This window comes from Apostichopus japonicus, chromosome 8 (assembly GCF_037975245.1).
Source record: "Apostichopus japonicus isolate 1M-3 chromosome 8, ASM3797524v1, whole genome shotgun sequence".
Lineage (NCBI taxonomy): Eukaryota > Metazoa > Echinodermata > Holothuroidea > Aspidochirotida > Stichopodidae > Apostichopus > Apostichopus japonicus.
Genome location: NC_092568.1, coordinates 35,526,694 through 35,553,282, shown reverse-complemented (window position 1 = coordinate 35,553,282; position 26,589 = coordinate 35,526,694). Strand labels below are relative to the sequence as shown.

General features: G+C 37.0%; 1 protein-coding gene across 2 annotated transcripts; it reads left to right on the top strand.

Annotated features, from left to right (window-relative positions):
* The first annotated feature begins 1,378 nt into the window (after nt 1-1,378).
* LOC139971781 (heterogeneous nuclear ribonucleoprotein L-like) lies at nt 1,379-26,059 on the top strand. 2 transcript variants are annotated; one of them, XM_071978515.1, is made up of 16 exons: nt 1,379-1,600; nt 2,421-2,536; nt 3,098-3,185; nt 3,608-3,690; nt 4,331-4,415; nt 4,994-5,079; nt 6,007-6,103; nt 8,112-8,181; nt 15,030-15,131; nt 15,800-16,116; nt 17,991-18,112; nt 19,401-19,531; nt 20,556-20,629; nt 22,032-22,089; nt 22,535-22,642; nt 24,682-26,059. In XM_071978515.1, exons 1-16 carry the CDS (start codon nt 1,523-1,525, stop codon nt 24,738-24,740), a joined length of 1,674 nt encoding a protein of 557 aa, XP_071834616.1. In that variant the 5' UTR covers nt 1,379-1,522; the 3' UTR covers nt 24,741-26,059. The 2 variants fall into 2 exon arrangements, with proteins under 2 accessions (XP_071834616.1, XP_071834617.1); XM_071978516.1 differs by having other exon boundaries at nt 1,380-1,600; nt 22,535-22,633.
* Nucleotides 26,060-26,589: the final 530 nt, after the last annotated feature.

Below are 26,589 nucleotides of genomic sequence, written 5' to 3'. Positions count from 1 at the left end.
TAGCACCTGGTTGAGTCCCGTGCCAGGGTTATGGTAAAACCAGTTGACTGCAGGCTGGTGGCTGCGGTACAAGGGCTTGGCTCTTTTTTAGTTTCCAATGGTCTTGTACTACTGATGCTGGGCGTTCATGGATTTCCATGTACTCGGCCAGGATCTCTTTCTCAGTTAGCGAGAAACTGCGTACACTGATGATGTTTGGCGCCACTTCAGTGTTTTTTCAGCCGAAAATCCTCGATGACTATGACAACTATTGATAAGATTGTTTATAATCTTCGGGGAGGTCAACGGGCCAATTTGGCTTATGACTATTGACTTCGACTATTGGTAACATGGTAAAAACAAGAAACAAACAAACAAAGATACTCCAAATGCCTGCCAGAGGAAGAAATTTGCATCTATCCTCTAAATGACGTATTTATAATGCTTGGTAGAAAATAGAATGGTTATTATGATGAGATAAAATGATCACGATGATATATGCGTTGGGAACCGTCAAATCCACACAAAAATAAAACCGAATGGTAATTTATCACGGTACTTTTGCTGTAACGTTGGTACGCGGGACCGTCGGTGAATATAGCATTATGCCTATAAAATGATATAGTCGAGAGTTCAGAACGTAGATGAAGTCGTCTAAACGTAATTCAGAGTTTACCAAGGCATTAGCCTACAAACGACTACGGATTTAAATTATTTGATCATTTAAAGATCTGCTCCAATAAGAGCGCAGCCCAAGATTGCTACTACTGAAAACCATGCTTCTCGCGAGGGGTGGGGGTTAGCTCAACATAACTAAAATGTCTATATTAATAATAAACTGAATATTCACAAACAACCCACATATTCCCAGCTCATTCCCTATACCCATTCCGCTCTCCGATTTTAATCCGCGGACCCTTGCATCAGGACAGTGGCCACTTTCATAAGTTTATTACGGGTAGTTTCACCACAACTAATCGTTGAAACTACAGCCAGTTCCTACCTGACTTTTGCAATGCTTATGTCTATTATATATTATTGTCTTCTCATAATAACGATTCACAACACTCGTTTCGCAGCCACGCATACTCAAATAGCAAAATAGGATATTCATGCTGCCAGAGCAAGTTGACATGAAAGTACTGTATATAAAAAATATCCAAATTGGATAGAAACTAAGAGATATTGCTTATATGTGGAGTTTTCCGCCAAAACAGGGAGCTGCTGCTTGGACTGCTTTTGTTGACAAATAAAAACCTCCCTGTGTGGAACGAAAAGTTAGCATCTAGCAACATAGTTGACTCAATGGCTGGTCACTAAAAAATAAAGTCTATTTGCACACGGTACACAACCATGCCAGGGCATGCCGATTTCTATGAATAAACGGGGTGTACACGTTACGGAATCACAGGCATAGCGTGGCTTGTATGTATTGTTACTGTTACTTTGTTAGCGTCGTACAAAACCCTAACCCGCAAAGAAGTCTCAAAGCAGAGAGGTATTGTCTTGAAGTTATCAACTTTGAAAGAATCAGCTCTCAATCATGGCGGTTTTCGAGGGACATGCTACAAAGCGTCAGAGGACAGATGTAGCAGGGAGAGGTGTTCAGTCTGGTGCAAGGGTAAGAGTTTCAAAGTTTAGTCTGTGACTTTTCAAGTTTAGGTGTCTCCGTGAGACTTACGTTTTAACGTTAAACAGGTCCTCTACTTTATACAGTATAGCCTGTAGGTTGTTACTGTTAGCTTAGGCTGATCTAGCCTAACGTTTCTCGTTATTTTAATTTCAATTTTTAGTAATCTGCATGATAAGGCAATTCCCACTAGGCTAAAGCCCATAAATAATACATGTGAATTATTTAAGACTCATGACCAGCTTAGCAGCTTTCAATGTTTGCATCCTCAATTAAGGAGCTGTATTTTTTTTGTATTTTTTGTCTGGTTTGAATTTTGATCGCAATGGCATTCAAGCATTGAGTACCGGATATCCTGTTCCTATGGAATAACCCTCTACTGTCACACAGGCATTCCTAATGTACAGTAGGCTATGCCACATTATTCAGCCTTGTTAACGTAACTTCGTTTTAAGTCCTAGGTTAGGCCAATATAATTTGGAAAGGCATCATTATATTGATGGCCAAATCTGCTTCACCAGTGGTCTGGAGTGAGCATGTACATAATGAAAATAGCAAAACCATTTATTTAAGTAAGTTTATGCAGAATATCAAGCTCATTTAATCTTGGGATAGCCTTACCTTTACATGCTTACATAGGCTCTACAAGCTTCTTGTCTTTTCTTGAGCCGCTAGATGTGCAATTGAGTTGATGCTACAAATATTGTGTTTGGCTGTACAATAGCTGAAGCCTGGAGGGAGGAAAATAACTGCAAGATGGTCTCCTTTGGGTTTGTGGCTAAGCTTACCCATATCTTTCCATTTCTGTTAGGATCGATTTGATGAGCCCCACAAGGCAGGCCCATCTCGTGTTGTCCTTGTTGGTGGTCTGAACAATGCCATGGAAAACGATCTGGTCGAAGCTATGCAACACTTTGGCCCAATCAGGTACCTGTTTTAATTTTTATGGTTGCAAGTAAAAATTGTGGATGGTCCAGATTAAGTTGTAGCCTTCATGTTTGCCAGTTCTTATTTCACTTGAACAAGTGAAATGTTCTCAAATAAATGTGAAATTATGCAAATAAGAGTTTGTTTCTTTTTTTCTTCTCTTGTAGAAGTTATTACTCAATATTAACTGTTCAAAACATTTGTACTTAGGCTTGTAATCGTTAAAGTGTGGGGGTGTATCTGTACTTTTTGCATTTGCAATACTGTCCATTGAATGATCTTAACAGTTGATTTGCTTGTGTGATGCCGTGTCATTGTGTAATAACTATATTTTGTTCTGGACTATGTGTTCTGCTCTTCTGTAGATTATGCAACATTGCATGATCAGTATCATAATGCTTGTTAAAGACCGATTCCCATGATAAAATTGATGACTTGGCCATTCATAGACTTGTTGAATTTTGCAGTGACATTAATATAGTCAGTGGATGTGTCATCTTAGTTTCATATATGACTACATGGATGCATCAGCTTACCTTAAGCATGTAATATTCTTTGCAGTTACATCAAAATGCTGCCAAGGAAAGGAGAAGCATTGGTTGAATTTGAGGATCTTGAAAGTGGAAAGGCCTGTGTTGAATATTTGCAGGTTAGTAAATATTGTTTAAAGTAGATTTTATCTTTTTGGTTTCTTGCCTGTTTGTACAATTGATGATGACAATGATTATTGGAAAGCTAGTGCTACTTAATTTTAACTCCTTTTCCTGGTATTGTCATCACTAGTGTGTATCCACAAACTTGTCTCTGTGAAAGCGCATCTTTCTCCAGCCCTGCTGTGAGAGGAAATGTTATTCAAAATGTAAAGACTTAAGCACTGTTAGCTTTATAGCTGGTCGTAGTTGATAAAACTGCCCAGTCTGAAGATCTATCTTTAACATCTCAACTATATGAGGAAGTTCTTTAGCTAATTGGCAAAATGAAGTTAAGGTGCAGTTACAATGTTGATGATAGTGGAAAGCCTTTCTCCTGAATTTGTTTCCCCTGAATGTGTGCCTTGCCTATTTCTTGCAGCTTCACCCAAATAATGTCATCAATGTAGGTGGAAATCCAGCCTACTTCGATTACTATGATAGGCAAAGGATCCCAAGACCAGGGTAAGCCATTTCTGTTAGTATTTTGAAAACGATATGTGCAGTGAATTTGATTTTGTGTGTGTGTTGGGACACATGAGAGTTATATATTATCATTGTGAAGCATGTAAACTTTTTCGGCACCCAAGTCGTAAGGTAATTGGCTAATTTCTCATACTTGAATGCTCAAACAAAATAATACTGTCATGTGAAGTTAGCCGTTAGTATCGTCTGCTTGTTGCCCTCGCCTGAGAACAAATAACCTGGCAAGGTAGTCCTTTCTTTAAAACAGCTCTCTGCAGTGACTTTCTTGGTTAATATTTGCTTCTACCTGCTTCAAAACTCCCATAATGATGCAGTACAGTAGCTTGCTTAGTTCATGGTTGATTTCAAGAATCTGACGAAACAGTAGTGTTCCGCATTGCAGTTGTTGCATGTTTGCTAGTCTGGGCTTATTGTAATTTCGGACAGTATCTGGGTAATGAAATTTTTCAGTTTGAAAGGACCCGTTTCATGAGTTTGAAGGATTTGTATGTTGCCTTAGTTGGATCATCAATTGAGCAATGCTTGATACAGTGGGCGAAAAATTCTATGGAATGAAATGCAAACGGTAGCTTACATAAAATATTATCAAACTTGTCTTTTAATTTCTTTAAATGTTTAGAGAGGTGGAAATGGAGGAAGACAGTACTCCACCCAACTGTGTTCTCTTGATCACAGTTTTGTATCCGAAATACCCCATGGACACAGTAAGTCTAAGCCAGAAGAGTTTACTACATTCGCTTTCATTTTTCTATCAGGTTTAAAGTTGTGACGTTATGGTTGACTTTTTTCCCCTTAATTAATTAAAATGGTATATGTATAAATATATGTCCAACTCCTATCATGATAACAAAGTCATAGCTAAGGAAAAGACTTTCAGCTACAATACATTGTGCAATATTTATATTTATGATTTCAGATATAGACAAAACTTCCACCTTTTTTCATTTCTTTTCACTGGTTTTTTTTTTCTTAGTGCTGTAATATATATTGATGAAATCAATTTGTCGTACCTAACATAAAGCATTTCAAATTTTAAAGAGAATGAAAATTGCTTGTGTTGTAGTCCATGTATGACAAGATGTGTAATTACTCTGTGAAGTGATTCAACTTAAATGAATCAAAGTGTCAGCATTTTATATCTCAGCAACGGAGCAAGGTATGGAGATGCTAGGTGGATCACTGTAGGGAGTGTAGGCCTACTTCTAGCATTTTTTGTTCTTAACACTAAGACTGCAAAGAATGAAAGTTTATTTTTCTTCTCTTTTCACTGTTTCATTTGCAGCAAGTCATCCACAAAGTGGCCGACAAAGATAACAACGTTCTCAGAATTGTGATGATTCGCAAAAATGGTGTTCAGGCCATGGTCGAATATCCTTTTACTAATTGTTCAGTTTACCCTTCCTCACACACAGATACACACGCATATACACAGAAAGATAGTAGTTTTTTTTTTCATACATAAAGCATTTCCAGCATTTCTTGATGGGTGGCCAAAACTCTCAAGAATATGTTTGAAAACAATTAGTTTTCTCTAGGTGAATGCAGAAATAAGCAGTCAAGCGTGTAAGAATTGCCCTTAATATAGAGTTCTTTTATTCACACATATCAATGGGAGAGTGTTTTTGTTATAATGTTATTTTGGCCTCTAAAAGTTGATATATGTATTTTTTTCTATACTACCCACTCTCTGATATCGTCCTCTCCTGTTTACTTGTCGGGTTGCAAGTCAAACATTCAATGAGTGCTACGACAGTTGTGTAAACAGACAGGATCGCTGCATGGTATTGGTGGAATGGACAGATTCTATTTGCCCGTTTCATGTTTGAACAATGTGACAATGAATATCATTGACACCATCAATGGGACATTGTTACATTGTTACGTAGACAATACATCTCAAATGGCTTGCAATGGTGGATAGTATACTAGGCTGTACCTCAAATGACTTGACACTTTGTAGAAAGGAAAAATACATTGTCGTTAAATGTGTCAGTTCAACAGTTACTATTCAATGCTAAAAATTGTTTCATTGACATAACCTAAATTGATATTGTCTAGTTAGCAAAAAAAAATCATTAGCTACAGTACTGTACTTTTGTGAGAGAATGTTACAGACGTGGCTACTGCACAGTAAAAAAAAATGCCATTCCATGTTAGATTCCAAGCCTTGTGCTTGATTATGTAACAAACAAGCAGGCACCATAAAACATGTAAAGTATGTAAACTTCTCTAAGTTATGCTGTACCATAGGATACAGATTTGTATGCAGTTTGCTTTCTTTAACCCCTGTATCACGTTTGACTCTGTGGAGAGTGCCACCGAGACTAAAGTGAGGCTGAATGGGAGGGATGTTTATTCTGGATGCTGCACCCTCAAGATTGAATTTGCCAGGGTATGTACATGATTAGTAATAAATGTGTTATCCCTTCTCACATCAGCAACTGGGCATCATGGGTTTAGGCTGTTTGGACTGCTAAAAATGTAGATTCGCTGGGACTTTAGTCGGCCATAGTCTATGCAGTCGGCAGTCCTTGACATCTGTGACCTACTGAATGCATGATGAATTGTTAAGATTGATGCAAAAATGTGACAACAGGTGACTCTTTGTGTCTGTTTAGATCATTTTTGTTGCGATACTCTTTGATTCCAATATCCCATGACAATGTTCTTCCTTAGCTTCATCATTTGAGTTTCATTTCAAATAATGCAGAAATATCAAGGTTTGTTTTAGTACGTGGTTCAAAAATGTTTAGGACGGAATGAAATACTTCTCATCTTGTTACCAAAGGTTTAATGACATTAATCTAGAAACATGCGATAGTTTAATCCATTGTATTTTGAGTAATGAAATGGCTAGGTTTGGTTCAAGTGCTGTATATTGGCTAAAGCAAATTCTTGCTTTTTATGCCCTGTGCCTCTTACTGCAGATAAAGTCGATTTTGTGCTGTTTGGTTCACAAAAAGTACCTCAATGGAAATTTGTCGCTCAAACCATAGAAAGATTCTACAACCTTTGGTTCATTTGCTACACTAAGTACATACCTCTTTTGCAGTGTAGCATTTTACACACACATGCATAAACACAAGTCAACAGGTATGTTTCATGCGGACATTACATAATAACCAAGTGCTAAGCAAAAATAGGAGAGTTCAAGCTTATTTCCCTTGCTGCAGGATACTTCAGTTAACTTTGTGTTTGTAAATTAAATGCAACCAGCTGCCTTCTGGCAAGTTTGATGATGTGGCACTTTTTGATATTCTGATAACTTAATAAGTATCTGTGGCTTACAGAGTACTAGACTCATCAAAACTGACAAAAATCAATGGAATTGTTTACTTTTTCTTTGATGTCATAAGGGTGGAAGTGTAGGAGTACGGTTTGAGAGGTTTGCTAAGAAGTTCAAGTGTTTTATAATAGCCCACTCCCCCTTTTAAAGTACAAAGTGCACCTGTAGAAATAAAGTTATGAATACCTTGGCAAAAGAAAGGAGTGTAGTTTTTAATAGTTGGATGATGTTGTTGACTTATCAAGGAATCATTTAGCATTCAAATTTTTACATATCTGATTTGAAGGCTGTGAAATTGTGTCTCTTATAAAATACATATGGTTCCTAGGTAATAAAAACAACACAAACTGCGATGCATCTTTACACTTGTACGAAGCAATTTCCCCATTCGGCATGTAGCATTTTGCGAGGCGATACATGATAATAAATCATTCCCTGCTTTTGTGCTATCAGCCTTAATTCTCTTACAGTACAGAAACTAAAGTAAATGCAGTGTATATTGTGATCTTGTATTCAAGAATGATCAATTAGATTGTACATAATGAAATGAGGCATTCCTGTTTTTCTCTTGTTTTTTTCTTCTCTTATTTCACTTGAATAGAATATCTTCCTAACCTATACAGGTACACTAACCCACAAAATTCTGATCTAGTATAATGTAATATATTCCATTTAAACTGCCTTGAAATAACTAGTGTGAATTGTCTCTTGTGTGATTCTTACTGGCATAGTTGAGGGTTGTTAGAGCCTATCATATGTCACTATTAATGAAGGGTGTGACTAGTGTCTGTTACACTACATGTTTGTCTGAGAGGTATCACGTTTCCTGTACCAGGTTCCGTTTCTGGTGCATATGAGAATCATCCTTAGAAGCAGGATGTATTAGTATTTCTTCATAGTACAAGGTGATGTTATGCCTGGGATATAAAATCCTATGCATTATAGACATGTTGCTATATAGTGTACACACTCACAAAGAATTGCAACGGTTCTATACATGTATACACAATCTGAGTATTCAAAAATGCTGATCAAAATGTATTCATAATGCATCCTACATAACATGCAGTGTTCACTTTATGCAATATTTTTTTACTTTTTTTTTCGGTTTTAGCCCAAAACTCTGACAGTCCATAAGAATGACTCTGAAACATATGACTTCACTACCCCTGCAGTACAAACAGGTAAGTTTTGTAATTTTGTAAGTATTTTTAGGAAATTCATTTTAGTGGGTATGTTGAAATCAGTGGGTTGTTTGAATGTGAGCATCCACAGGAAGATTTGGCAGACCAAGGTCAATGGTTTTAGTTAGCCGGCTGCTTGAATTTGAACATCCATGGTTGTTACTTTGTAAACCAATGCAGACAAAACTTATGGTTTGTCTAAGGCAAAGATATGTTTTGAGAGTCCTGTCTATTGGCTGCATAAAAAAAATTGCTGGTGACAGTAGGCAGTTTGGCTGGACAGTGATGTATAAAACCATAAATATAAAACCATACATAGTTCCTGAACGAATTTGATGTTATGATGTATGATAACTTAGTATGTGAAGCTCATTCTCTGTGGCTTTGTATTAATTCTTGCCAGATAAAAGTGTTTTTTTTTTATAATTTTTTTTTAAGAGGTGTGTTACTTAAATGCTTAGAATATCTCATTACTTTCAGACATTGGTAAAACTTTGTCTTGAAAATTGTTTCCATGCCTTTGTGTGCAAAATAAAATTGTATGTACTTGATAAATCTGTTTCTACTCAATAAATTGATGTCAGAGTTCAATGTTATACTGATCATCACCACATTTATAAATAAAAAAACATTTTTTTTGGCCATAAACTAGTAGAAACATTAAGGACAGGGAACTCTGTATTCTCTACAGGATGTTTTTACTCACATTTCTTGCACAACTATTAACATGCATCTCAGTGCTAAATTTCATACTCACTGGTTTATTAAAAAGACAAGAAACGGATTTTTACCTTTTTACAGCATTTGTTGAAACTTTGCACACGCCACTTTCTCCCTGTTTTACAGTTGACACACTTGAACGTGATGCAACTACTGTACTGTCAAAAAGCATGTTTTGGGCTTCACATTATTCCTTTTAAGACCTGTATTATTAATGAATACTTTAACTCTGGTTTCTTCATACACATTAAATTTTTCCATCTAGTCGTTTCATTTACAGTTTACATATTTTTTTGAGTTTCTGCCTGTAACAAACAAAAAGCATCGTTGTGAAAATTTAATCAGTCACTCTTTGTTCATCGTCATGTATATTTACATCCTTTCATGGGGACAAATCATTGCTGTTAGACCTACATACCAATATGATACATTTTGTTAAAAACTTCACAAAGTCAATGTGGCTTACTGTGTAGTGACCAGAACGAGAGAGTACAGCCACTTTTTCCTCTGTTGGTTAAATTGCGAAGATGTGTGTAGAGTGTTACTGTATGGTACTGTAGTTCTGCCTTGAATCCATGTTTGGCATTACACTTTGACAATAACCCACCTGCCCAGTCCTGATGACATTCCTGGTGGCTTTCGACTGAGGATGTTCCAGTCTTGATTTCATTCTCTAGTGCCTTGTACAACCCCAACCCACCCCCCCCCCACCCTCATCCAATGACTCTCCTTTTCTGACATCACGCAAAATGGAATATTGAGGAAAGCAGGGGGTGTATAGAGTGTTTATTCACCATGGAGATAACCTCTCTCCATTATACTCACAAAAGTCTGTAGTAGTACAAACAAGGCATGTTTGTTCATTGACTCTCCCTTTCAGTTTCTTAGTGTGAGGTGTTACCTGGTGATATAGGTGAATTGCCTTGTGAGGACATACTACACATTACAATACAGAACGGTTGAATAATTCCTTGAATTCCTGGGGTAGACTTTTTGTTTCTAATCAGTTAGTATTGGCTGGACAACTTTTTTTAATTTCTGATGTATTTCATTGACCTTCAAACTGATTTTACATGACTCCAGTTTACAATTTTACATATTTGGGAGTAGTTTGTTACAATGCAATCTGAATTTGATGTAAAGCTGATATTGGTGAACAGAATCTCTACTACAGTATATTCTCTTTCTATCACTGCTAACTCATGATACTGCCATATCTTTCTCTGTACTCAGATGTTACATGAAATATTATATAATACACGAAAGGTGTTAACAACGAAATGTGTAAGAGTACATACATTTTTTTTTACTTTGGACATCGAACAGCAAGTAATTATGTCAGACGTTTTATTGGTATTCAATCGGTTACATTAGAAAATATGATATGTGTAACTATCACAAAATATCATGTTTTATTTCATTTAGTAAACCAATTCTCTTTTCATATATGTGTAGATTATCTTATATTTATATTTCTCTGAAAGAAAAAAAAAAAACACATTTGTATGTTTGCTGCCCTCACAGTATGAAGCGTAGTACTGACAAAGATGTACATGCTGCACGACCTCTAGTCGTGGTTGACCTATCATGCTTTAGGTTTAGATTAAAGTAGGTTATGACATTCCCCCCCTGCCCTCCCCATCACCCCCCCAATAAAAAATCTCACAGTGTACCCCTTAAAATAGGAAGTAATGTGGTATACCATCACAAACATAACCGATCGATCAGATCAACAAGAACAATTTGTACAATTTTGAGGTATGTGCAGTATTTGACATCTTTCTACCACAGTACAATTCACTGTCTGTTATGATTACTTTCTGAGAACAATTTGAATGGTATGTCAGGAGACAATTGTGTCCATACACAGTACTGTATGTTCCAGTACATAAATACTGCATGGTAGCCAACAGTACAACAGCTGGGTAGTTCTCATTCAGCTCTGTTAAGGGGTATTTACAATGGGTCACTGTTAACAGAGTGCTTATCTACTGCAAAGAAAAAATCCTACCCTGTGTAGATAAATCTAGATAGAAGTTACTTTATTTCAAGAACATTGAATAATAGAGTACAGGGATAGTATGGTTCTGAATCATACATGGTTATTAGAGACTAATACCTTGTGGTAGATACATTGCAGTAGGTACACCAGTTTGTTAGGAACAACTCTAATGATAGTTATATAACTCAGTATCTTAACGTGCATACTGCAGGGAATAATTTATCCAGCATCGTGTCGCAAAATTGTCAAGGTGCTATACAGGTGAAGAAGATGTATAGCAGTTTCCTACAAAGGAACTATATATATAATTTAGTGAGAGAAATATGTCAGAGATTTAAAACTTGCTACACAAAATTTGCACAGTAAATTATTCCCTGTTTCTGTACTTGAGTTAACAATTTAGCATATCTCATATAAGTAACCTACCTAAACTTGGGCGACGTCACATGTCACAATGCAAACAGTCATCACTGCCCCTCAGGCAAACAGCCTGTCTCAAGGAAAATCAACAGAATATAACCGTTAACCGGGCACTGACAGATTTGAATTTGCCATTCCACCGGAACATGGGACACATATCAACTCCTCTCCGGACGTCCATTTGAAGCACAGACGAAGCACCCTTACCACTCAAGATAACCTCATTTTGTACCTCCTCCACTTAAACATTATAACTGCTTTCTTAGTGGAGAATTTAACTGCTGAGAGATATACCCACCAGTGTACACACGACCATGCAACATAACCACTTTTATGAACGGAGCCATCCCATAAGAACAGTGACCGACATGCATTATCAAGAAGGTAACAGGGTACACGAAACTCGTGAACAAGCATCTCTAGACGGTCACACATGAACAGACGGACACACAGACTCACATCCAGGATGAAAGGTCGAAAAAAATTAAATGTTATCTGCTGCTGACATATCATGCACAGGCTACCGGAGGCTGCTGAATCTACAGGGTGCTGCTGGACTGATGCCATGGGCAGCGTAGAGAGAGAGGATACCGTATATCGTCTCTGTCCATTGGTCACCCAAGAAGAGGCAATTATTGACTTGGTGCAACCAATTGTGGTATATTTATCTTTGTGTTGGGTTTATTCAAGGTAAGAGGAAAGACCAAACTTATCTCGTTTCACTTTTGCGTCACTTTCATTTTTCGCTGTTCGCTTTGTAACGTAGTAAGAGACATGGCGTCTGTAAAGCAATGTACTATGTGCATTTGTGTTACTGGCAATTAAAACCACACAGAATAAAAGGATCTTTGACACAAGTTGACATACGTTTATAGCAAATACTTTATTGTTCAGACATTGAATTCAGATCACAGCAACAATGCTCAATGAATGTTTACTTTTAAATGAGTTTCATAAGCTCTTGCAAATCTCCATGTCTTTCTAAAGGTGTTATTCCTACATACATTCCCATACAGTAGCTTTAGCTTGTAGAATTCTTTGTTATAAGTGAAGTAGTAACTTCATATGGAACAAAGTTACAAAGCAAAGATGTCCATTCGTTGCTATGAGCAGCGAGGGTAAAACTGTGGGAAAAAGCTTCCCCTTACCCTCATTATTATATATATTTTTGGGGGGTGGGGGAAGGGGAGCAGATTTCAAGGCACAATTCTGAGCATGTGCTATTGTTGGTTCTAGCAGAAGTGCTTTGACCAAGTATACAAAGTTACAAACATTAGTAGGGGATAGGGGGCAAACAGTTATTTTGTTCTTTTATTGGGGTATGGTAGGGCAAAGGATGCTTGAATTTACCAGATCTATATTAAAGAGGACTTATTGAAAGAGCATCATTAAGATCCCAAAATGGTACTACCATACATTAGTGAGTTGAGTAAACATTGTATCATTTCATATTTGATGATTTCTACTCTACATGTATTACGTAACACTTACATTAATCATTAATTACTGTACAATAATTTACATTAATTAACCTTGCATGCATTGATTTGGTTGTAACTCAAAAAGAATGATTTCATTAACCATGTTACTCAGTGAGTATTGTAAATGTTTCATTTGGGTTTCCAAGAAGTCCATTGTATGATGAACTATAGGGTAGTCCACACTTGGCAATTGCTTTTACACTTTCGATCTCTGTATCGGATAAGGAATAAGGAAAAGAAATAATTTTGACTTTGAACAAAACGCATAATACATATTTGTTATATCTATACTGTAAGCTCTCTGTGTGATATTTGGAACTTGAAACTCTTACCATCATCAATGTACAGTTTATCACGTTAATGATTTTACAAACACTAGGGCAGTGATTATTTGTCATATTACAGGGTAGAGTCTAGATCTGATACTAGCATAGCAAAATGCTATGTAAAATAAACAACTGCCATACAAAGAACCAAACACAGGGATGTGCTCAGGAATATTTGAGTGCTGGGCAGATTGTGCGGTAGTGTGATCCACACCCTGGGAGAGGGGTCTCATGGGTGGGTTACCCCCTCCCCACTGGACAAATTTTGCACATGAAGTATGCATAGGTTGTGCTATTTTTGGTAATCTGTGCCATGTATTCTCCCAGATTTTGGTTATGGAAAAATTTGTTAAATTATCATCAAAAAAAGTGCCGGGCGCAAATGGTTAAAATACTGCTGGGCGCAGCCGCCAGGTGCCGCCCAATGTGAGCACATCCCTGCAAACATGTATAGCAGTTGTTGTACACATTACTCGTAGTGTTTTCATCATGTTCTGAGAAAGTTGCTTCACAAAATAAGAACACTAAATTATTCCCTTTCTCAAAATGATCAAATTGGACATATATATACATATATTATATACATGTAAACTCAATCATCATTGTACAAAGTCTTACTTTAATAAACGTTATCAATGTATAATTTGTTACAATTCTCTGTCACTGTTACCTTAAAAAAACCTAATAGACTCATCAACTTGCTTTACAATGACTTAACATGTAACTGTCTCTTCTTTTGTCTTGATACAACATTCTACTCTCTACCACTTGTTCCTTCCATCTTTACAAAAAAAGAAAAAAAAGGGAAAAAGACTCTTTTCTTTCTTGTTTTTTTGTTCCACCTTTTTACAGCTATGTGTTTTTTAATATCTCATGATACTTTTTTTCCCTCTACAAAGCATGTTACATTTGATAACGATATGTTTATCATTCATTGCAATTTCCTTTCATAAAGTCTGAGGCACAGCACCACAAATTTCCGATATGAAACTATGAGGTTCCTTCTCAGGCTGTCCTACTTTCCTGACACAGTTTAGAAAGTTGCGTAGCATTGAATCCTTGTTTGACTATCTCTTATGTTCGTTCTTATTCAATTTCTTATGCAATTGCAGTGGAGGTTTGACCTTCCATTAGAGTAAAGCTAAGAAAAGTTGTAAGTTTCCTTCCCCTTGGTTCATGGCTTTCATTGTCAACCCTCTTGAGTTTGGAGGAGTCATGCGGTCTCAATTTTTCTCATGTTTTTTTTATGAATTTAATGTTTATGACAGATGGTGTCACCAGTAGTCATAATTATGCGCCTCTTTGATTACAATAATTGACATTATTTTATGGAGGGAATGATTTGTCAAATTTAAACCTCAAATCACTTAAATATGCTGATTAAAATATGTCAGTATTTGCTGCATTTTTTTAATGCTCTCTTTTGCTCTCACTCATTCGTCTCTCTTCATGTAGTGTTTTGAAAGATGTTTTCCACTTTAGTACTGTTGTAGATTTCTCTTCCAGTTGCCCCATGCAGTTTGATTTTATATTAATGCAGGATTATCTCACTTTAAGATGGTATACATAGGAAGTTAATTGTGAAATAATTCTTGGAGTGATATACATTTGCCCCTTTGTTACTAATACTTTCAAGTTGTTTTCAATCAATCAATCGTAACAATCAGACATTACAAAGACAGATGAGATTAAACAAGTAGCACAAATTATATGAATTTGTTGGCTTCATTGCTGTACTAAATTTGTACTTAGAGGCATCCACACATTTGCATAGATACTCATCTTCGATTGATTTGAAAAATACCTTTGAAGATTTGTCGTATGAATCGGGCCATGATCGACTTCCTCTGTTGTACTTCCGTTCTCTTAACTTTTGTTATCTCATAATTTACCCAACAGCCCGTGGAGGAAGAGGACCTGCTCTGCTCGATGACCCCCCAGAGCCACCCCTCCATAATGGACCCACCGTCAGGAGGGGTCCACCACCTCCAAGGTTTGGTGGTAAGTGTTTAGATCAATGTCAGGACAAGTCTCTACTTGAGACTTGCTGGAGACTGATGTTCAGTGTGTGTGATCACACAGTTTAAGTGTGTGTGTGATCACACAGTTCAGTGTGTGTGATCACAGAGTTCAGTGTGTTTGGTCACACAGTTCAGTGTGTTTGGTCACACAGTTCAGTGTGTGATCACTAGAGCATATGGTAGTGAATGTATACGTCATGGAGTAAAATGTTGTGAAGGTTACCAAAAGATTCAAATTATGTTAGAAAGTTTAAAGATGATTTAGTTATGATTTAGTTTAGCTGGTCAAGAACTCCTCCAAGTCATTTACAGTAATAGAGTATAGTACCTGGGCAGGAACAGGTGATTCAAATCTTGTTATCTTATACCACATTTTTCCTTCCGAGAGGACTCTTGCAGTTGTCAAAAAACTTGTCTGTGCTCAGTGAAGACTTTCTCAAATTCTTTGGGTATCATCATTTTGAGAAAACTGGAATGGCAGTCTGAGCAATTTAATTTACCTGGAGGGTGGCTGTAAACATGTCTGATGGCTTTCAAAATCTCACTACTTGAATGCAAAGAAATGACTTTATATGTAGCTATAGCTGTTCAGTAAGTGCCAATGAACGGGCAGTTCTTGTTTACTTCATTGCTTATCTTGGTACACAGGAGGTCCAAGGGGACAATTCCCACCCAATTATCAAGACCATGGCTACCAGCAACAAGGATTCCGTGGAGGGCCGGGAGGTCGTGGACGCGGTCGTGGAGGATACGCGGGCCATGGCGGCATGCATAATAAATACGACGACTACGAACAGTATGGCGGTGGTGGCCACGACCAGTACGGTCTACAGCCGACTCCTCAAAACATGCCCAACCAAGTCGGGAACGGCAGTCATGTTGTGATGGTGTACGGGATGGACCCCGACAAGATGAACTGCGACCGACTCTTTAATCTCCTCTGTCTCTATGGCAACGTCTGGAAGGTAAAGTATTTAAATCTTTCGTTTCGGTTGAGTAGCGCTAGGAATCTACAAACTTAGCTTAGTGCAAAATTAAAAGTGCAGAAGGTAAGACAGGCAGGTGGACAACATCTATAAATATAGTTTCAAACAAGGAGCTGATAAAAAACACTGAATAATCATCATCCAAGTTTTCAAGTACTTCCCAGAGAAAGAGGACCCTATAAATTAATCCTTTCTATCCTTAAGCTCGAAGAATATCTGTTTTTCACAGTAATATCTTTGGACATAGGAAAGATAGTTTTGACCAAGCACAGTAGTTGGAAAGCAGAAGTCTTTTAAATTTAGCTTAGCATCTTCTCTCCGTTTTTATGAAGTTGCCTGCGTAACTAAGCAAATTTTGCTACAAAAGTAGTTGTCACACGTGATTAAACTCAAAATAAAAAATGTACTACCACCTATAACAACATTTTCATCAACCTGTCATAATTTTTCTAATCCAGGCCCTTTCAAGGCTTAAGAATTTAAGCTAATCATTGGTGGATTGTGACATGTCAGTTCCCAAACATCCAATCTTTGATTGGATATAGTATTTTGTGCCTGTGGAAAGGTGTTACATATTGTGGTGCAATTTATTATACTAGCGCAATTCACTATTGACATAAAAATGCTTTTTCAGGTTAACCAGCTGCCCAGTGCAAATTTGATCTCTAAGTATCATTAATAACAGCTTACTGATCATATGGTGTCATGCGGTTGGTTCTGTTCAGCTGCTCTATGTAAATAAAACATTTGTAAGTGAGTTGTACCCAGGTTACAGATGGTTGTGAATACAGTATAGCCATGAAGGTTTTCCATTGAATAAATATGTTGAACAATTGGCCAAAATAGGTTGGAAATGGATTGAGATGGATTTTAATATTCGCATGAATTGAATTTTCCACAGCGTGTGTTGAAATAAAATAAGTTGAAACATTGATCGTCTAAATGAGATTGAATTTCAGGTTGAGAAGTTATTGCATTGAATGTGGTCTTACTATGCCCAATGAGGTAGCATGTTAAGATAGCTGAAAAAATAATTTCAGGGTGAACCAGTGTCACATAGATGATTAACTTACATAGGCAAAGACATTAAAGGTACATGACATGTAAATGAAACTTTGTAACATTAAACTTATTGACATAGCATATTATTATTTGAATATCATGCTAGTAGGGAGAAGTCAAATGGTCGTTGTTTAATTTAAGGGTATTTTACAGTGAAGAAAGTCATTAACCAAGGCAAAACACAGCTATAAATGAATTCTTTATAGCAGGCTTAAAATGTTTATTGTTTAAATTGGGTTTTTAAATGTTGCTGCGGGTTTTAAATGTGACTGTTATTTCGACGGTTGTGTAAGTACATGTTACTGTTATGTTACAGGATGTGTGAATTAGGTCACAACCTTTACAAATACACGGGTGAACTCTCGATAGTTGCTGTTAATGATTTAAGATCACATTTTGTAGTGATTGAGGTTTACGTGACCTTAACTCCATTCCCCCCCCCACACATTTTGTAGTGATTGAGGTTAACGTGACATTAACTCCACTACTCCCCCCCCCCCCCACCTCCCAAAAAAATTAAATGTGGACCGAGGCTAGCTCCCAAGACAAATAGCCACTCTTGACAAAATCATGCATGAAACCTTGAAGCCACATTGATAGTTTAATAATTATTATAAGGAGTTTAAATGATAAATTAAAAATTACTAAATGGCCCCTGGTTACAATTAAGTGGCCCCTAGTTTCTCCAGCAGACTAGGCTGTGTTCTTCACAGGAATTGGTCCCGCCCTGGAAACGGGGGAAAAGATTTATCGAAAAGTACTAACCTTGGGAGTATTCCGTTATTCTGCAGATCAAGTTCATGAAGAGCAAACCAGGGTGTGCTATGGTGGAGATGGGTGACCCTCACATGGTTGGCAGAGCGATCTCTAACCTCAGTAACATCCAGTTCTTCGACAAGACTGTCCAACTTGCGTAAGTGGCAAACTTATACTGAAGAGCGTTGTCGGTGTTTGGGTTATGATATTGGTGATAGGTGATGATAATTCAGATGGTATTGTCAGAGGATGTGAAGGAAATGGGTGGAGGAGTAGGCCTTATTTGGGTGCATATGAGGAGATCTAAATACATTCCAATTTTCAATATCAGACTTTTCACAATTCTGAGATAAAAGTCCCATGTCAAACTGTTATAAATGTCCATGGCTTGATGGTAGTTACTTTCTAATTGATGTGTATACATTAGTTTGTGAAATTGTTGACTTAGTGAATCTTTGTGAGAGTTGTGCAAACATGGATGCAGGTGCACAAGTGAAGATAGTATTACTACTACCCATGCATACAGTCATATACATACTACAGCCTGGACGATTCGTGGCAGTGTTAATATTTGAAACATACCATACTCATGGGGAAAGAAATAGTCTGTTAGGGCCTAACACTTGCATACCTTTATTTCCCCCCTGGGTTTTAGAATTATTACCAAATAAAATTCAAAAATAGCCCAATGTGCATAGATGCTAAATTTGTCATAAGGAGGACATATTTGACTACACTGTTTCTAATTTTAACCACTTTGATAATGACTCCAATTGCATAAGCTGTATGTAGTAACTCGTGTTGAGTGGTTTAAGGTTGGATACAAAAGTGACCAATATTTTATTGGAAGTGGGCCATGATTTATCGTTCAAAGGCCCTTAAACTGTAGCATGTTCATGTTGTGTATAGTATGTAACTTTGTCTGCTCGTTTGTACAATTTTTGATGGTTTTTTTTTTTGTACGTGACCTAACCTTATGTGACTTGCGAGGTGATAGGTCCTACCTTGCCAGTTGGTAACTTCATAGGTTGGCAAACCATACAATTCAATTTTTAATTTTTTCACACCATGTGAAACCAGCTTTAAATGCATATTTAAAATGCAATTTATATTGAAACAGTTTGTGAAAGTAGCTTTAAACTGTTTGATTTTCTTAACAAGTTTAAGCTGTTTGATCATAGTTGTTCAGTGAATATATGTGTGAATATCAAGTTGCAGTAATTAGTTAGATAACAGGCAAGTTTTAGTATAACAATAAATGTTGTCAGTGTTATCCTACCCCCTTCCAATCTTTCTTCCCCACCCCTCCCTAATCCACTGATTACCTCCATATCTGTGACCCCATAAATGAGAGTAAATAGTACAAGAACAAATAGCGTAAGTCACCAATATTGTTTCCACAAGTTGTATTTCTATTGTTTTATTTTCTATTTTTTATCTGCCAGGTTCTCCATTCAAACATACCTGGCATCTCCCCCTATGGCAGGGGAACTCCCTGATGGTAGCGCAGCCTTTAAGGACTATAGCAAAAACCGAAACAACAGATTCATGACAGAACAAGCAGCAGCCAAAAATCATATCCTTTGCCGCCATCACAGAGATGGATCTTGTAGGCTTAGAATCTGTAGTTTGTGTCAAATTTGTCACAATCTTGTGGTAATGGAGTCAACTGTTAAAAGGAGGTTAAATGCCTGAAAACAACAACTGATTCATTAATACAACAAAATCACATCCGGGATAATTTAATTGCCAGAAAACTTGCAAATATTTTCCAGTGGAAAAATAAAACATTACATTTAATGTGGGATGTGTGCATTGCAGTAAACGGTGTATAACTTTCTAATTAGCTGCAGCCAAATGACTTTATCTGCAAAGACCTGTCAGTTAGATTGAGGGATTTCAAATTATGCGTAAATATATTGCATGGCTCGGTCCGAGCAACATAAATATACAATTGTCCTCAAAGTAGAAGTTAAATAAAGGTGGCAGTGTTTGCAAAACTAAAGTCTACACTTAGCAAATACTCTGAGTACACAATAGTGTGTAATTAGTTTTGCAATAGATAGTTAAGAACTTAACCAAAAAAATCAATTCAGTTTGTCTGAAAGATTTGATCTTTCCAAAATAAATATCTCTTCAGTTTTAACAAACACTTTTACAATGATGCTATTACACTTTTGCACATAATTAATTATGGTTGATCTAATTTGCATATAATTAGCAAACAAGCGTTTTGAGTTGGAATTTGATCAATTTTGCGATTGCATTTCAGTTATTGAAATCTCACAGTCAATTTAGTCTATTAAATATGACTAGTCAGAACAAAATATTGAGAATCGAATGGAATCATTAATTACTTGCCCAGGAACCTTCTTTTTGGTGAATAAAACTGGGAGTTTGACCAATTTTTAGATGCAGTGGTTATCAGAATATTTCATTTAATTTCAAACCCAAAACAGTCGATAATAAAACGGTCTGCTGTGTTTGATTAAAAGAGAGTTACTATTTAGCTGTTATAGAGCACCTTGTAGTCCATTGTAACCTCGTATGAAGAAATTTATGAAATGTATTCTTGTAGTTCTGTCCTTAACTTTTCGCACGAATCCAGCGACCTGGTACAGTGCTTCATTTTTACAACTGTCATCCCGAGAGCACGGAGGAGACCATCAAACAGGTAATAATAACATGTAAAAGTAAGTTGGCCTGGCCTTAGATCCTAGCAGGATCTTCTTCAAAGGCTAAATGACAAGTAACAGTAACAGAAGGGACAAAAAAACAGAATACAGACAGGTTAATGAGCATGGTGAACACAAAGAGATAGATGTAAGGGGATTAGTAGACAAGGGATGGAGAGAAGAAAGAAAGAAACCAACAGGGGAAGAGGAGAGGTAATAGATAAACAGTGGAGGGACAAAGAGAAGATTAAGGGAAGGGGGTAGGTAATAATAACCACAGAATGAAATCTTATAAACCCAAAGGAAGAAAAGGTAACAATTGAAGGCCCAATGATAAAGCTTATGAAATGATGCCATTTGGAAGTCAAAATTATATTCAAGATTACTGGGATATTAATATAGGCGAAAGAAACATGAATCCAAATCATGGTTCCCATTTGCTGCACCACACCAGCAAAGTACCTTTTGTTCACTTCCTATAAGAGATGTTTCTTCCCAAATACAGGCACACACCTAGTGAATACTGGACAGTTTTGAATGAGCACTGGTTTGTTTTGGTACCCAAGCTCACTAGTTTCTGTTTTTGGTTCCCTCCCCCACTAGTGTCTGTTTCATGACTAACAAACTAATTGTGGCTTTGTTGTCCCTACAGGCCCATATATCGTCATGTTTTGTACAATTTAAATCAGTTCACAGTTCACACCTTTGCCTAGAACGAAAAGTTCAGTAGAGCTCCCTTCCCATCGGTATGGCAGTGCTCTGACTCACAGAAAACTGTCCTGGCATCAAAATTGCTAGCATTGAACACAGTCATATTTTACTCACTAGTTTGAGCTCATTTTGGCTAAAACAAAAGTACCTAAGAGCATGCCTTAGTTCTACAAATTACCGTTGAACTTGTATGGTTTTGTATGTAGCTGATCCACTGGAAGGCTCCTCATTGACACATCTATCTTACCACGTTTCCATTCCATTAAAGCTAGAAAACACAGGCAAATTTTGAATGATTTACCTTTCAATTAGTTGGTGTGTTGGTATAGGACTAACGGCAAAGATCACAGACAATGCTGCATTGGCAGAAAAACATCTCAGTTGAATAGAGTCAATCTTATGATCATCGTTTAACATGTTAACGTCTTTTGTGCTCCTAATAATTTTCTTATAAGGATCAAAGTTTGTACTCTTAAAAATTTAATTACTCTTTTAAAACAAGTAGAAGTCTTTAGCTTTCACCTAAAACATTTCCATAACAAATGTACTGGTGTAGCAGAGCAATGCGCTACTCAACTGTGAGTGAGCCTGGTGAAAAGTAGAATCTGCTTTTTGCAGCTTAAATAATGAAATCTTACTGCTTCAAAGCCACTCTTTGCATATTTTTTTTCCTTCATCCTTCCATGACAGCTTTTCGTAAACGCTGGAGCCGAGGAGCCGTCTGCAGTGAAGCTATTTGAATCCAAAAGTAAGTCACAGGAACAGATTTATGGCCATTCTTTGTTTCATAATTGACCTTGGAGGCCGTGCCTAAGATCTGTATCTGTATCAAGAAGGAGCCAGAGTTCATGTTAATTTTAGTGAGGTGATTTACCCAAGATCATGTTACAATTCATTTAATATATTTGAAATCCTATTTCTAGTCTCATGTTAGAATTTGGAATCGTCACAAAAAAATAACATCTTACCTCTCCAGGTCCATACAAGGGTGTAAAATCTTGAGAGAAAAAAAAATTACAAACCAATTGGAATTTATCGCTTAAATGTGTCCATTCCACCACAATGTATACCCAAACTGTCACAAGCTTTTTATATGCCTTCATAAATATATGAAACCCTTTCCAGAATTGTCATCGTTTTTGTTGATATGAACAGTTAACCTTACTGTTAGCTTTCTTCATTGTTCCCTTCAGTGGACGCCCAGAGCTTGACGGGGTTGGTGGAATGGACCGATCGATCCAGAGCCATAGAGGGCCTTGTCCTTGCCAACCACACTACCATGGAAAACCCAAGTAAATCTAGTAATTTCCAACTTATTTTATCGTTACAAGAAATATTATAAAAGGTGGTGTAAACCCATCCGTCATCGTAGGTCTACGTGATAGCAATGACTGTCATCATGAAACCTCCAACAACAGCTTGTTCCATTTGGGAGATATCACTGGTTTAATGTGTCTTTGCACACATGGCTGAAGACTTGAGCAAGTCTAAATATGACATTATCAAGCCAAATGTGCTAAATCTAGTGTGTGTTTTTTTCTTGCATTATAAATTCAGTTTTTTTTTTCCTGTTAATTGAGAAGGGGTTTTGCAATTGTTGAATCTAAAATGTTGAACCTCTTGCCATAACCTAATGATGGGATTGGCTTGCTGGCTTCAGTTTTACAACTGCTAAATATTCTACCGAAAATATGAAAAGAAAATCAAATACAAAAAGTGAAATTATTCAAGAACATGGTGTGGCACTTAAACATTACAGATGCATAAAAGGATAGCTCCCAGGGATGAATATCAAAGTAGGATATATCTGCCAAACTGAGCAAGATTATTCTTAGCTGTTTGAGGAGTTGTTGTTCATGACCAATGATTGTTATCATGTAAATCTAATGATTAAAGTTGGGTTTGTGTCTCCTGTATGGTATTTATATCATCATTTATCAAAATTATCAGAGAATGAATTAATCGGGATGTCATCTTGATAAACAAACAAAATATTTAACCTTAAAGAAGTGTTGGTTTCTTCAAAGAAACAATAGCTAGACGGCGGATGAAAGGCAAAGACTTGTATATTTGACATCTTTGGGGTTTGCGGAATGTGTGATTGAAACAAAAAGATTAAATATGCTGTGTCAGATTTACAAATCTCTAAGAACAAATGTTTAGTTCTACCTATGGGGCACCCGTTCCATTCTCAAAATGTTCCTGGAAGAGGGCAGGCACTTATCAAAGGGGAGAGATCTGGTTATGCTCATATATTTCAGGTTTGACCTTGACAGGTTAGAGATATTTTTAAAGTCTGTAGAATGTTCAGTCAGTGAGTCATTGATGTCAATGTAGTCTTGTCCCCACCCCCCAACCCCCCCCCCCCCTCTAAATAACCACAATCTGGATAGTCTCTCAGATTCATTAAATACACTATATATATTTATATATAGATATATATTTATAAATATATATACATATAAATAAAAAGGGTGATATGAACTGGTGAAATAATCGCCGCCGATGCTTAAACCATCTCTTTGATAACTTTTCATGGTAATGTGCATATTAGATTGTAGATCATTAGGGTCGATTAAGATAAAAAACAAGTGTTATTGCTACACAAGCCGCAAAGAAAGGATGCGTTATTAACACTGATAATTCATACATTGCTTGCCATGTGGTAAGCGTTTGCTGCCTTTAGTAGGTCTAATAGAAGATTGTAACAACATTTTCATTGCCACAGATATGTAAACTTCAAGAAAACTTCAAAATTCATAGAATGAAGTATTCCTAATAGGTTTTATTCAATTCTGTTTGTTGTACATGCCTTCTTTGAGCATCCATCCATATTGAGAAAGTCAATGTAGAAAAACATCCATCCATCCATGTTAAAAAGAACAGAAGTCGGTTGTGGCATATTCCATCCAGTACCACTTATAAGAAGTATATATCTAACTTATTTCAAACCTTCTGAGTCTTACAAACAAAAACGAAAACTTAGATACAATCTGTGAAGGTCTTGGTACAAGTGTTCTGGTAAAGAAAATGCACATTTCTCCTGCAGCCCAAGAGAGATGCTACAGTCCCCCCTCCCCATTCACTCATCAAAATGGTTGTTTAAAAATATTGTTCATTGGACCATTCATTCCTGCATTGAAATGTTTTCTCAAGGTGCAAGGTTATATTATAAACCAGAAAGCCAAACCTACTTCTGAGTTATATTTTTTATTGAACTTTTTCTGGACCAGTATATCCATTTGTGACTAAACATGTCATCGAGATGTTAAAACTGTATGCAGGAGAGTGATTGGCAAGGATCATCTAATACGTCTCTGTTTTATTTCTGTTTTTGCAGGTGGACGATGGCCGTACATCTTTAAGCTCTGCTTTTCAAACAGTCCGTCAGCATCTTAAAAGAGAAACCTCACTGCCTCTCCGGTGGCCGTTCTTATTTTTTTATGCATTATTAGTCTCTTCTTTTTAATGTGATGTTTAATTAGTCAAATTGTGCTTCATGTCATGCAGCCCCCCCCTCCCATTCAACTGCCACTCCACCCCACTCCCCCCACCCATGCTGATTATATTGAAATAATCAAATATAAAGGCCAACGATAGAAGTTTCTGTACAGTACACTAAATATTATTGAGTGTTTAACTTCTAGGTTTGAACTCCCTCCAAACAAGAATGGAGATGTGACATTGGAACAGCTGTTTGATGGATTTTCCTTTTTCTTTTTATGGGGTTTCTGCTTTATAATGAAATCAAAACAGTGTATCAAATGTACAGAAGAAGTGTATTAATTCCTGCTAGCTCAAATGATATCTTTTATCGATATTTTGCCTTGATTATCAGAATAGAGATGAGCAGAACATAGGGGCCTGTTTTGTATGATTTTATATTGGTGCAGGATTGTGTAAGTTCTGTCTCCAATCATAACAACTTTGTAAGATGTCACCAGCATTGGTACCAAATGCTAGTATGTTAATTCCTTAACACCATGAGGAGGGTGGTGGTGGGAGCCATGTACCCAAAATTTTCCCAGCAATTATTTTCACACCGTTGTGGTGCTGGCACAGGCGGCAGTTTTAGCACCAGTGAATAATGCTCCACTAAGTCCTGGCCAACCCCCCCCCCCCATCTCAAACCTGTGTCTGTGTTCATGAGCGAGTGACCAATAAGTCAATTAAATGTCTCAGTGAGGAAAACCCTTGGGCTCTGGCAGAAAAATTAGTGTTGAACTTGACCATAAGTTTACTTTCTGGCATATTGGTGCCAGTACGGTTTACCAGTATAGGTTTCTTGCGCTACAAATGGCTCTAAATATATAAATAATATTGTGTGTTTTGGCAACTTTGCTTTTTGCAAATTTAGAACTTCATCTCCTTAGTGTAATCTCCTTGGGGTGGTTGGTCTGCAATTAATACTCAAGGTAATAAACACAGCACAGTAGTAGATTGTTAAGTATGGCTCTACAAAAGAAAGGTTAAGTATACAGACTCAAATATACAGACTCAAATCCAGAAGAAAAAGAAGTTATATTACGCATTTTGAGGGAGTAGGCTTTTCATTTTGTGTCAACATGAATGCTGGAGCAGCAAATTCAAGTGTTCGGTTGTGTTACACAGTTTTTTAGTGAATTCTGTGAAAAATAATGTTCTTTTGTGATATTGAAGTTAATGAATTTCACTTTGTATATAAACTCACCAGGTTTTAGTCTAATACATGTTGATTATTTGAAAACATCAAGTCCTCCTTTCCATGGTTATTTTCTTTCATCTTTTGGTAAGTGATAAGTGGTTAAGTACTGCACTTACATAAGCATATTTATATTTCCTTTCCATCCTGCCTCTCTTACCTACCCTAAGGTGACCATATGTTTTTCAGGAAATCATGGGACGTGAGATTGAGGTTGACACCCTCTCACCCCCCCCCCCCGCTCACCCACCACACATGTTGACATCAAGGGTTAATACTGACACTGTACCGTTAAATGTAGGTATTTTGGGGGTGATGTCACAACCTCGATGCCCAGGGGAGGGGGGTGGAGATCGGATCAGTCGTTTGGTTTTTCATGCCCAGGTTCTTTATTGGACGACTTCTTCAAAAGTATGACCATCTTTGTATTTATCCAAAACAAGTATCTTACAACTGTGGGATAGGCTTGGTCCTTAGTAGTTCACTTTTTTCAATGAATAAAAACGTTGCCACTCCCTTGGTCATCGTTACCCCTTGGTCATCGTTACCCCCTCGCTCAATCCCCTT